Source organism: Salvelinus fontinalis, unplaced genomic scaffold (genome assembly GCF_029448725.1).
Source record: "Salvelinus fontinalis isolate EN_2023a unplaced genomic scaffold, ASM2944872v1 scaffold_0144, whole genome shotgun sequence".
In the NCBI taxonomy this organism is placed as follows: domain Eukaryota; kingdom Metazoa; phylum Chordata; class Actinopteri; order Salmoniformes; family Salmonidae; genus Salvelinus; species Salvelinus fontinalis.
Window position 1 is genome coordinate 159,520 of NW_026600353.1, and position 12,787 is coordinate 172,306.

Sequence of the window (12,787 nt, forward strand, 5' to 3'; positions counted from 1 at the left end):
CCAAACATTACATTGGTGAGCTACAGCTTTCCAATCTATGGGAATCTCAGACATACCTTGCAGAGAATTTATTGGACCTCCTGGACATAACGCTATTCCCTGTTGATCAACTGGGCCAACATGTGAAGCTTAATGGATACAATCTAATGCATCAAAGTGGGATATGCGGTGACCCAAAATACAGTCACACGTTTAATGCAACAGGAATCACCTTCAAAAACGTCTTTATGTAACAGTATAGCTTCCGTCCCTCTCCTCGCCCCAACCTTGGCTCGAACCAGGGACCCTCTGCACACATCTACCACAGTCACTTACGAAGCATCGTTACCCATCGTGCCACAAAAGCCACGGCCCTTGCAGGGCAAGGGGAACAACCACTTCTAGGTCTCAGAGCGAGTGACATCACCGATTGAAGCACTATTAGCGCGCACCACCGCTAACTAGCTAGCCATTTCACATCGGCCACATTTATAGGGACCCAGGTCCGTTTTTTTTTTTTTTTTGTGGCACAATAACTCATACGATAAACTGAAGCCATATGGCATTTGTATTAATACGTTTAGGAGTAAGGTGAAGGTTAGGTTGAGGGGAAGGGTTAGCTAACATGCTAAGTCATTCCAAAGTATCTACAAAAAGTAGTAAGCAGTTGAAAAGTTGCTATTTAGCTAAAATTCTAAAGTGGTCCATGATGATATTCGAACTCGCAACCTTTGGGTTTCTAGACATTTGTGTTTTAAGACCAAATTTGATAGTCTCAGATTTACATTAATTATGTAACGTTTAGTCTATGAGACCAGGCTGGGTGAAGTGATAAAAGAGGATGAAAGCAGTGTGGTGATTGTGAGGTAATACACAAATTCGACAGTCACAAGATGGGGGCTTCAAATAGGGCTACGGCACATCAAGGGAACTGTAGCCTTCTGTTCAGATGTGTTAAATTATAGACTGTAGGCCTATAACCTCTCACACAGCCTTAATATTACCTCCTGCAGAATTAGCATGTCGTGCAGGAAAATGATACACCAAATGTAGGCAAAATTCTTAATCGGGAACAAGAGTGGAGAAATATGATGTATTTCTTTCAGCATCTTGAGAGAATGCGAATGAGCAGTTAGATACCAGCGGTAGAGGTGCTGTCTTTTATCAACATGATCAAAGCTGATCAGTATTTCAAGCACATAAAATATCCATCCTAGCCACACTTCAATCTTATCAGAAACATTTTGGGTCGTTTTCACAACTTTCAATTTCCTTACAACGCGTCAAACTGATGACATTTGGAAATGTTGCACAGAAAGTCTTTCCCAATTTTAAATTAAATGTTTTGTTGCATTTTCTCCCAAGTCCCTAAACGTCTTTGATCCGTGAAAGAAGCAGAGATGACAGAGAGAACTTTACTGATTACAACTAGATTTTCAGCATTCACTCTATCGATGTATGACATTATTCTAGTGAGCACGGGTTCATTTAGTCTTCTAAGGCAACATATAATGACAGAATAGAAGCCGCTTTGAGGATAACACTGTGCCACTGACGGGCTCTCGTCCTCCGTGGCCGACGTGAGTAAGACATTTAAGCGTGTTAACCCTCGCAAGGCTGCCGGTCCAGACGGCACCCCCTAGTCGCGTCCTCAAAGCATACGCAGACCAGCTGGCTGGAGTGTTTACGGACATATTCAATCTCTCTCTATCCCAGTCTGCTGTTTCCACTTGCTTCAAGATGTCCACCATTGTTGCTGTACCCAAGAAAGCAATCATGTCATCATGAAGTGCTTTGGGAGGCTAGTTAAGGATCATACGACCTCTACCTGACCTGACACCTTAGACCCACTTCAATTTGCTTACAGACCCAATAGATCCACAGATGATGCAATCGCCATGGGACTGCACACTGCCCTGTCCCATCTGGACAAGAGGAATACCTATGTAAGAATGCTGTTCATTGACTATAGCTCAGCATTCAACACCATAGTGCCCTCCAAGCTCATTATTAAGCTCGGGCCCTGGGTCTGAACCCCGCCCTGTGCAACTAGGTTCTGGACTTCCTGACAGGCCGCCCCCCAGGTTGTGAAGGTAGGAAACAACCCCTCCACTTTGCTGATCCTCAACACAGCGGACTCACAAGGGTGTGTGCTCAGCCCCCTACTGTACTTCCTGTTCACCCATGACTGCGTGGCTATGCACGCCTCCAACTCAATCATCAAGTTTGCAGGCGACACAACAGTAGTAGGCCTGATTACCAACAATGATGAGGCAGCCTACAGGGAGGAGGTGAGGGCCCTGGTGGAGTGGTGCAAGGAAAATAACCTCTCCCTCAACGTCAACAAAACGAAGGAGCTGATCGTGGACTTCAGGAAACAGCAGAGGGAGCATGCCCCTATCCACATCGACGGGACTGCAGTGGAGAAGGTGGAAAGCTTCAAGTTCCTCTGCGTACACATCACTGACAATCTGAAATGGTCGACCCACACAGACAGTGTGGTGAAGAAGGCACAACAGCACCTCTTCAACCTCAGGAGGCTGAAATAATGTGTCTTGGCCACAAGGACCCTCAGAAACTATTACAGATACACAATTGAGAGCATCCTGTCAGGCTGCATCACCACCTGGTACGGCAACTGCACCTCCCGCAACCCCAGGGCTCTCCAGAGGGTGGTGCAGTCTACCCAATGCGTCACCAGGGGCACACTGCCTGCCCTCCAGGACACCTACAGCACCCGATGTCACAGGAAGGACTAAAATATCATCAAGGACATCCATCACCCGAGCCACGGCCTATTCACCCCGCTATCATCCAGAAGGAGAGGTCAGTACAGGTGCATCAAAGCCTGTTCACCTCGCTATCATCCAGAAGGCGAGGTCAGTACAGGTGCATCAAAGCCTGTTCACCCCGCTATCATCCAGAAGGAGAGGTCAGTACAGGTGCATCAAAGCTGGACTGAGAGACTGAAAAACAGCTTCTATCTCAAGGCCATCAGACTGTTAAACAGCCATCACTTGCCAGCTACCACCTGGCTACTCAAACCCTTAGAAGCTGCTTCCCTATATACATAGACATGGAATCACTGGCCACTTCAATAATGGAGCACGAGTCACTTCTAATAATGTTTACATGCTGCTTTACTCATCTCATATGTATGTCCCATATTCTATTCTACTGTATTTAGTCAATGCCACTCTGACATTGCTCTTCCTAATATTTATATATTTCTTAATTCTATTATTTTACTTTTAGATGTGTGAATTGTTAGATACAAATATACTGTTGGAGCTATGTACACAAGCATTTCGCTACACCCGCAATAACATCTGCTAAATATGTGTATGTGATTGTATTTTAATTGATGTATCTAATTATAGACAAGTTGACTAGCCTAACAAATAGAGTCCGAAATGTCGAGAATTATAAGCAGAAACATCTCGATCAGGGAACAACAAAAAATTCATGCGCTCCCTGTCAATTTAAAAAAAATCTGACTGTAGTCTACGGCGTATTTCCTAATATTAGCGGGTCAGAGTCGTGTAGGTGCCTCAGATTTAACACTTTTTCCCATGGAGTCGGGCGGTTTCGGATTAGTTATTATCAATTGCGGGTGAACAATAAGCTGACCCGCGCTCCACTAGCAACCATACGATTCAGATTCTACGTCTGCCTAGAGCAAATTATTAACTGTAAGAACTAAGAGAAAACACGTCTGGTTATTTTTACAATTATTTGTTTTGACGTTGTTTGCCAGAATTATTTTTGTTTGTTAAACTGCGTTTCCAACTCCAGACAGCAGATGGCGATGGGAGTCTTTCAGGTGATGTTTCTTGAGTGACGTAAAATCTAGTGGACGGGACGGGAGGTTTCTTCAACGAACATCTCGGTAACTCGCTAGCAAACATGACACATTGAAGCTCTTTGGACTAATTTTGTGTATATTAATCACAGTGTTTTAAACACACTGTATATGTACGTACTAGTTAATCCATTTAAGATCATATTTACGTTGTCAGCTATCTGGCTTGTTAAGTTAGCCCAGCACTAGGCTAGTCGCTAATGCTAAATAGCTAGCTAGCTCACGTTCCCGACCATGAGCACACTAAGCTACTCTCCCCCTGCTAAAGAAAATGAGGTCTGTTCGACGGAGAAAGAAACTCCAGGGCTGAACATTTACGTGAAAGAAGAAGAATTTACTGTAAAAGAAGAGGACGTGGAGGAAGCTATCACAGTGAAAGAAGAACAGGATGTTACAATGAAGGAAGAGGACGCTTCAACATTGAAAGATGAAGAGGATGTTACAGTGAAAGAAGAGGAAGAAGCTTTCAGAGTGAAAGAGGAGGGGGATGAACAGAAAGAGGAGGGTGCCGTGTTTGTAGTGAAAGAGGAGGAGGTGGTGACTGTCACAGTGAAAGAAGAAGAGCAACTTTTTGAAATGAAGGAAGATGGGGAGATTACTGTCACATTGGAGGAGGAGGAGGAAGACGAGACTGGAGATCTGATGAACACCAGTGAGTACAGTCTTAATTTTTTTCTAGCTTTCAATTAGGCACATTCTTCTCACGTGGGTAAAACCACTGGGGAAGCTGCCCTTCTCCTGTCCAGGAGCGGTGTGTGGGTAAAATCACTGGGGAAACTTCCATTCTCCTGTCCAGGAGCGGTGTGTGGGTAAAATCACTGGGGAAACTTCCATTCTCCTGTCCAGGAGCAGTGCGTGGGTAAAATCACTGGGGGAACTTCCATTCTCCTGTCCAGGAGCGGTGCGTGGGTAAAATCACTGGGGAAACTTCCATTCTCCTGTCCAGGAGCAGTGCGTGGGTAAAATCACTGGGGGAACTTCCATTCTCCTGTCCAGGAGCGGTGTGTGGGTAAAATCACTGGGGAAACTTCCATTCTCCTGTCCAGGAGCGGTGTGTGGGTAAAATCACTGGGGAAACTTCCATTCTCCTGTCCAGGAGCAGTGCGTGGGTAAAATCACTGGGGGAACTTCCATTCTCCTGTCCAGGAGCGGTGCGTGGGTAAAATCACTGGGGAAACTTCCATTCTCCTGTCCAGGAGCAGTGCGTGGGTAAAATCACTGGGGGAACTTCCATTCTCCTGTCCAGGAGCGGTGTGTGGGTAAAACCACTGGGGAAACTTCCATTCTCCTGTCCAGGAGCGGTGCGTGGGTAAAATCACTGGGGGAACTTCCATTCTCCTGTCCAGGAGTGGTGTGTGGGTAAAATCACTGGGGGAACTTCCATTCTCCTGTCCAGGAGTGGTGTGTGGGTAAAATCACTGGGGGAACTTCCATTCTCCTGTCCAGGAGCGGTGTGTGGGTAAAATCACTGGGGGAACTTCCATTCTCCTGTCCAGGAGTGGTGTGTGGGTATAATCACTGGGGGAACTTCCATTCTCCTGTCCAGGAGCGGTGTGTGGGTAAAATCACTGGGGGAACTTCCATTCTCCTGTCCAGGAGCGGTGTGTGGGTAAAATCACTGGGGGAACTTCCATTCTCCTGTCCAGGAGCGGTGCGTGCTCAAAAACACTGGGGAAACTGCAACTCTTCCGTGTCTTTAGTACACTACTTTCTCTTGTACACTAAGGACCTGGGGAAGAGTTGACAACATAGTACACTACTTTTTCTTGTACACTATGTTGCCAACTCTTCCCCCAGGTCCTTAGTGTACAAGAGATTGTAGTGCACTATGTTTTCTGTCAATATACCTGGTGAAATAATGGTTAATAAACAACCCTGAGGGGGGGGCCCCTATAAAATCTGTGATTTTGTTTATTACTTTCCCAAATTATGTTTTCTGTTTTACTTTTCTGGTTTTAGATTTCGTTTTTTCATTCAAAATTGTTTTATAGAGAAACAACGAAACTGGATTTTCTGAGAATATGTCAATGGTTAAATCACATTATAATACTTTTTTTAAGTCTGGAAAAAACTGACATCCCTTTTAATTGTTCATCTGGCCCTTTAATTGCCTGTCGAGCGAGTGAGGAATGTTCCATCTAATGAGCCGGTCTAGTGATGGTTCTGTACTGCTGCTGCTCATTTCATGACAAAGTTATGCAAATAACAAATAATAGATAAAAAATAAAACAAATCTCCCCACCTTTTTTTAACCAGGTAGGCAAGTTACACTTCCTCGGGATATACTTCTGCCAGGTAAGCCTACTTTGCAGTTAACATTTAATTTAGAAGATTTTGGGGAAAGTATTTCCATCAACCCACAAGACCGTTATGACATCAACTGGCTTCAGACAAAGTGATAAACAAACACACGCACCACACAGACAGAAGGACAATATTTCTGGAAATGAATTGGCAGATATTGTCTAAGGTTTGGCTTTTTAAGCCAATAGTGTCTAATCAGGGGTGGGGATAATGTCAATGTTGTGTTGTTTAGATAGTAGCTGGGAGCTTGCTGTTTCTGCTACTTCAAGAAATCATAGTAGTCACAAACCTCAGTTGGGTCACCAACCAATCAATCAATCAAATTTATTTTTAAAGCCCTTCTTACATCAGATGATGTCACAAAGTGCTGTACAGAAACCCAGCCTAAAACCCCAAACAGTAAGCAATGTAGGTGTAGAAGCACGGTGGCTAGGAAAAAATCCCTAGAAAGGCCTAAACCTAGGAAGAAACCTAGAGAGGAACCAGGCTATGAGGGGTGGCCAGTCCTCTTCTGGCTGTGTCGGGTGGAGATTATAAGAGAACATGGCCAAGATGTTCAAATGTTCATAGATGACCAGCAGGGTCAAATAATAATAATCACATTGGTTGTCGAGGGTGCAACAGATCAGCACCTCAGGAGTCAGTTGGCTTTTCATAGCCGATCATTCAGAGGATCTCTACCGCTCCTGCTGTCTCTAGAGAGTTGAAAACAGCAGGTCTGGGACAGGTAGCACGTCAGGTGAACAGGTCAGGGTTCCATAGCCGCAGGCAGAACAGTTGAAACTGGAGCAGCAGCATGACCAGGTGGACTGGGGACAGCAAGGAGTCATCAGGCCAGGTAGTCCTGAGGCATGGTCCTAGGGCTCAGGTCCTCCGAGAGAGAGAATTAGAGAGAGCATACTTAAATTCACACAGGACATTGGATGTCCTGTGTGAATTTGACATTGGATAAGACAGGAGAAATACTCCAGATTTAACAGACTGACCCTAGTCCCTGACACATAAACTAGTGCAGCATAAATACTGGAGGCTGAGACAGGAGGGGTCAGGAGACACTGTGGCCCCGTCTGACGATACCCCCAGACAGGGCCAAACAGGCAGGATATAACCCCACCCACTTTGCCGAAGCACAGCCCCCACACCACTAGAGGGATATCTTCAACCACCAACTTACCATCCTGAGACAAGGCTGAGTATAACCCACAAAGATCTCCGTCACGGCACAACCCAAGGGTGGGCGCCAACCCGGACAGGAAGATCACGTCAGTGACTCAACCCACTCAAGTTACGCACCCCTCCTAGGAATGGCATGGAAGAGCACCAGTAAGCCAGTGACTCAGCCCCTGTAGTAGGGTTAGAGGCAGAGAATCCCAGTGGAGAGAGGGGAACCGGCCAGGCAGAGGCAGCAAGGGCGGTTCGTTGCTCCAGTGCCTTTCCGTTCACCTTCACACTCCTGGGCCAGACTACACTCAATCATAGGACCTACTGAAGAGATGAGTCTTCAATAGAGACTTAAAGACCGAGTCTGTGTCTCTCACATGGATAGGCAGACCATTCAATAAAAATTTTAGTCTATAGGAGAAAGCACTGCCTCCAGCTGTTTGCTTAGAAATTCTAGGGACAGCAAGGAGGCCTTCATCTTGTGACTGTAGGTATGTACGGCAGGACCAAATCGGAAAGATAGGTAGGAGCAAACCCATGCAATGCTTTGTAAGTACTTGTGAGATTTGTTTATGACTGTTTGCGGTGGAACACATGAAAAACTGCATTTACTTTCGTTATTGTTTGTCGAGCTATGACCTGCTGGAGACCCCCTGCATTATGTTATTGGTTTGATATTTGGAGTTCGCTCATCAATACCTCTTCAATGAAGGTCATAGGATGATGAGAGTGATATGTCTAGAATCAGATCAAAGTTGACCCTTTCTGCCAGGCATACCCCACCCTACCATGAGACAGACATATCTTGGTCATTGATCAAGACAAAAGATTTGATTTTGATCTTATTTGAAATCTTGCAAACAGGTTTGAAATTCTGCGTCGTTTGTTTTTAAAATATCTATGGTGTTATTAGGTCCTTCATATTTTAGCTACGAGGTAAGACAGACTGATCTGATTTAAAATATCTATGGTGTTATTAGGTCCTTCATATTTTAGCTACGAGGTAAGACAGACTGATCTGATTTAAAATATCTATGGTGTTATTAGGTCCTTCATATTTTAGCTACGAGGTAAGACAGACTGATCTGATTTAAAATATCTATGGTGTTATTAGGTCCTTCATATTTTAGCTACGAGGTAAGACAGACTGATCTGATTTAAAATATCTATGGTGTTATTAGGTCCTTCATATTTTAGCTACGAGGTAAGACAGACTGATCTGATTTAAAATATCTATGGTGTTATTAGGTCCTTCATATTTTAGCTACAAGGTAAGACAGACTGATCTGATTGAACTCTCTATGATACCGCATCATATATCCTTTAATTGCAACCAACTCGTGTCTGATTTCATGACATTTGGTTGAAATCTTGCCTTTTCAGTGGACAGAATTAAGACCATACAGGATCATATATTGCTCATTTGATTATTCTGGATCAAATGTATTTTTTCAAATGGCCTCAGGTTATTGAGGGATTTAGTATGGATTAAACCTCAGAGAAGACAGTTTGATAATGTGGATGTTTTATTCAGGGCTCGTATCCATAAAGCGTGCTGAACTAGCATCAGTATTGACTTTTATATAACAATGAATGAGATCGTATGGACAGATCAGCATTCCCACTATGAGACGCTCTGTGAATATGGGCCCAGGTCTCCCTGTTTACTAAATACTGTCTGTCTTTGGCAGGAGAGAGACTAGACTTTCATTCTGACAGCGGGAAGAGTCCTTCAGGGGAACAAGACCCTGAGATGTCCAAACCAGCAAGACGACACCACTGCTCCCAGTGTGGAAAGAGTTTTTCTAGGTTAGGAAGCCTGAAATCACATGAAAGAATACACACAGGAGAGAAGCCTTACCACTGCACTCAATGTGGAAATAGATTTACCTCTTTAGGGACCCTGAAAGATCATGTAAGAAAACATACAGGAGAGAAGCCCCACCAATGCTCCCAGTGTGAAAAGAGTTTCCCCCGGTTATGGGACCTGAAATCACATGAGAGGACACACACAGGAGAGAAGCCTTACCCCTGCTCCCAGTGTGGAAAGAGTTTTTCCACATCAGGGTCCCTGAAAAACCATGAGCAAACACATTCCGTAGAAAAGATGTTCTGCTGTTCACATTGTGAAAAGAGTTTTAGGAATTTACAGTACTTGAAAAGGCATGAGAAAAGACATACACGGGAGAAGACATTTCACTGCTCCCACTGTGGAATGAAATTTACCTTGTTTCAGCAACTGAAAAAGCATGAAAGAATCCACAGCGGAGAGAAACGTTATGAATGCTCCCAGTGTGGGAAGATATTTACCCAGTTAGGGCACCTGAAAGACCATGAGGTAACACACACAGGGGAGAAGCCGTACCACTGTTCCCAGTGTGGAAAGGAATATAACACATCAAATGGACTTAAAGTTCATGAGAGAACACACATACTGCTCCCACACTTGTCTCATATTTTTGACTGAGAAATTGTGCTTTTGTTAAAGCCACATGAAATCAAATTGTGTAAAGCGCATTCCAAAATACATTTTTACGTTTTTTATTTAAACACATTAACTGAATATGGAGTATGTCAGCTTGAAAGTAGAGTTTGTATGATTGAATGTAGATGCTCTGTGATTAAATTATAATTTTCAAACTCTGGTTGTGTTTTCTTTTTGTGTGTGTTTATATCTGTGTGTGTCATTCCTCCAGCACTACACATAATCAAGTGCTATATGCTATTTTCTCCATTGTTGATATTTGCTTTGGTGGCTCACTGACATTTGTATCTAACAGAGTGTGGCTTTAAAGGGGCAGATGGCGTTGCCCCCGCTTTGCTTCTATAACAGCCTTACAAGTCAGTTATATTAGTCAAGAATCAATAGATACATATTAATGTATAAGTCCATAGGATGCCACCTTTACAATTCAGTTATATTCTTGAAGAATCAATGGGTACATATCATTAATGTATCAGTCCAATAATGGATGTTGCAACTGCAGATTGCCCCTTTAAATCCAAAATCCCTGAACATAGTATTCCCTTTAAGTCACACTCTGTTAGATGTGAACACAGTATTCCCTTAAAGTCACACACTGTAAGATGTGAAGATAGTATTCCCTCAAAGTCACACTCTGTAAGACACAAATATCAGAGTGAGCCACCAACTCAAATATAAACAATGGAGAAAATAGCATATAGAATAAACGTAGCCCTGTGAGTCCAACAGAAAACACAGAGTCCATTGTATTATACGTATAGTACCTATAGAGAGTCTGCAAAGCCTTTCCAATTATTCACCTTTTGTTGCCTTATAGCCTGGAATTCTCTTGAATTACTTGTTACTCCCCTTTAATTATTTGTTACTCTTTAATTACTTGTTACTACTCTTTAATTACTTGTTACTTTTATCTCTTATTCTTAGCTGTATTTTTTAAAACTGCACTGTCGGTTAGGGGCTCGTAAGTAAGTATTTCACTGTATTTCACTGCATTTTACTGTTGTATTCGGCGCATGTGACAAATAAAATTTGATTTGTTTTGATTTGTAATTAAAATGCATTCAAATATACATTTTTTCTCCATTGATCTACATTTACTACCACGCAACTTCCAATTGAAAACAATATTTTAGATTTTTATTTAAAATCAATAAAAACATTTAAGTTGAAGTAACTTGGTCGGATAAGTGTCCACCTTGTAATAGCGATCCTAAATTAGCTCAGGTGTAATCGATCACCTTCAAAATCACACACCATGTTAATTGGCCTCCACCTGTGTTAAACTGTCGTGATTAACATGATTTCAGGATAAATTCAGCAGTTCCTCTAGGATCCCTCTGCTGGGTAGTGAATTGCAAAGCAAATATTCCATACAGAATCCTACCAGATGTTTGATGAGTTCTAGAACACACTGGGAGGGATCTTAGACCATTCCTCCATACAGAATCTTTCCAGATCCTTGATATGCTTCAGTCTGAGCTTACGGACTGGCTTCTTCAATTCAAACCACAGGTTTTCAATGGGGTTCAAGTCCAGAGACTGAGATTGCCATTGCAAAATGTCGATTTTTGTAGACAATTAATCATTTAATTGTGCATTGTGATGTGTGTTTGGGGTAATTGCCTTGCTGGAAGATCTACACCGAACCAAATTATAATATGCAACATGTAAAGTGTTGGTCCCATGTTTCATGAGCTGAAATAAAAAATCCCAGAAATGTTCCATATGCACAAAAAGCTTATTTCTCTCAAATTGTGTGCACAAATTTGTTTATATCCTTGTTAGTGAGCATTTCTCCTTTGCCAAGATAATCCATCCACCTGACAGGTGTGGCATTTCAAGAAGCTGATTATTTAACAGCATGATCATTACACAGGTGCAACAAGTGCCGGGTACAATAAAAGGCCACTTTAAAATCTGCAGTTTTGTCACACAACACAGGTAGCGTGAAAATGGCACACTGACTGCAGGAATGCCAACCAGAGTTGTTGCCAGAATTGAATGTTAATTTCTCTACCATAAGCTGCCTCCAACGTTGTTTTACAGCATTCGGCAGTACGTCCAACCGGCCTCACAACTGCAGACCACGTGTAACCACGCCAGCCCAGGTACTCCACATCCGGCTTCTTCACCTGTGGGATCGTCTGAGGGTGTGGGGGTGCTGAGGAGTATTTCTGTCTGTAATAAAGCCCTTTTGTGGGGTAAAAACTCATTCTGATTGGCTGGGCCTGGCTCCCCAGTGGGTGGGCCTGGCTGCCAAGTGGGTGGGCCTATGCCCTCCCAGGCCCAGCCATTGCTGCACCCACAGAGATACCGTGACGAGATCCTGAGTCCCATTGTGAGGCTCATTTTTTAAAAGTTATCTGTTTCCCAGTCATGCGAAATCCATAGACTAGGGCTTAATGTATTTATTTAAATTGACTGATTTCCTTATATGAACTGTAACTCAGTGAGATCTTTGAAATTGTTGCGTGAAGCGTTTATATTTTTGTTCAGTATACTTGTGGCTAAGTTTCAGCTTACTGGCAGATGGCAACCAGGTTTTTGGCTAAATTATCCTGGTACTTGGTCGAGTTCATGATGTCGCTGACCTTAACTTGTGCCCCAGGATGCTTTCATGAAAAAGTGTTCGATCACGTCCAACTATGTAAACATCAAATCAAATTGTATTTGACACATGCACCGAATACAACAGGCCTTTACCATGAAATGGTTACTGACGAGCCCTTTCCCAATAATGCAGAGTTAAAAAGTAAGAACATTTGCAAATAGAAAATAGTAACACAAAAAATAACAGTAACGAGCCTATAGGTACTAATGAGGCTATATACAAGGACTACCAGTACTGAGTCAACGTGCAGGGGCACCAGGTAGTAATGAGGCTATATACAAGGACTACTGAGTCAATGTGCAGGGGTACCAGGTAGTAATGAGGCTATATACAAGGAGTACCAGTACTGAGTCAACGTGCAGGGGCACCAGGTAGTAATGAGGCT

At 43.1% G+C, this 12,787-nt stretch overlaps 1 protein-coding gene across 2 annotated transcripts; it reads left to right on the plus strand.

The window, feature by feature from the left end:
• The first annotated feature begins 3,816 nt into the window (after positions 1-3,816).
• On the plus strand, positions 3,817-9,946 carry LOC129843492 (zinc finger protein 771-like). 2 transcript variants are annotated; one of them, XM_055912235.1, is made up of 3 exons: positions 3,817-4,493; positions 6,098-6,136; positions 8,998-9,946. In XM_055912235.1, the coding sequence occupies exons 1-3, from the start codon at positions 4,076-4,078 to the stop codon at positions 9,771-9,773; spliced, it is 1,233 nt and encodes a 410-aa protein (XP_055768210.1). In that variant the 5' UTR covers positions 3,817-4,075; the 3' UTR covers positions 9,774-9,946. The 2 variants fall into 2 exon arrangements, with proteins under 2 accessions (XP_055768210.1, XP_055768211.1); XM_055912236.1 differs by lacking the exon at positions 6,098-6,136.
• The last annotated feature ends 2,841 nt before the right edge of the window (positions 9,947-12,787 follow it).

Bases quoted from the DNA above. Each gene is read 5' to 3' on its own strand.
- LOC129843492 (XM_055912235.1), top strand. From the start codon at position 4,076: ATGAGCACACTAAGCTACTCTCCCCCTGCTAAAGAAAATGAGGTCTGT. The intron at 4,494-6,097 runs GTGAGTACAGTC...TTTTTTAACCAG, and splicing joins TGGAGATCTGATGAACACCA to GTAGGCAAGTTACACTTCCT. The intron at 6,137-8,997 runs GTAAGCCTACTT...TGTCTTTGGCAG, and splicing joins TCGGGATATACTTCTGCCAG to GAGAGAGACTAGACTTTCAT.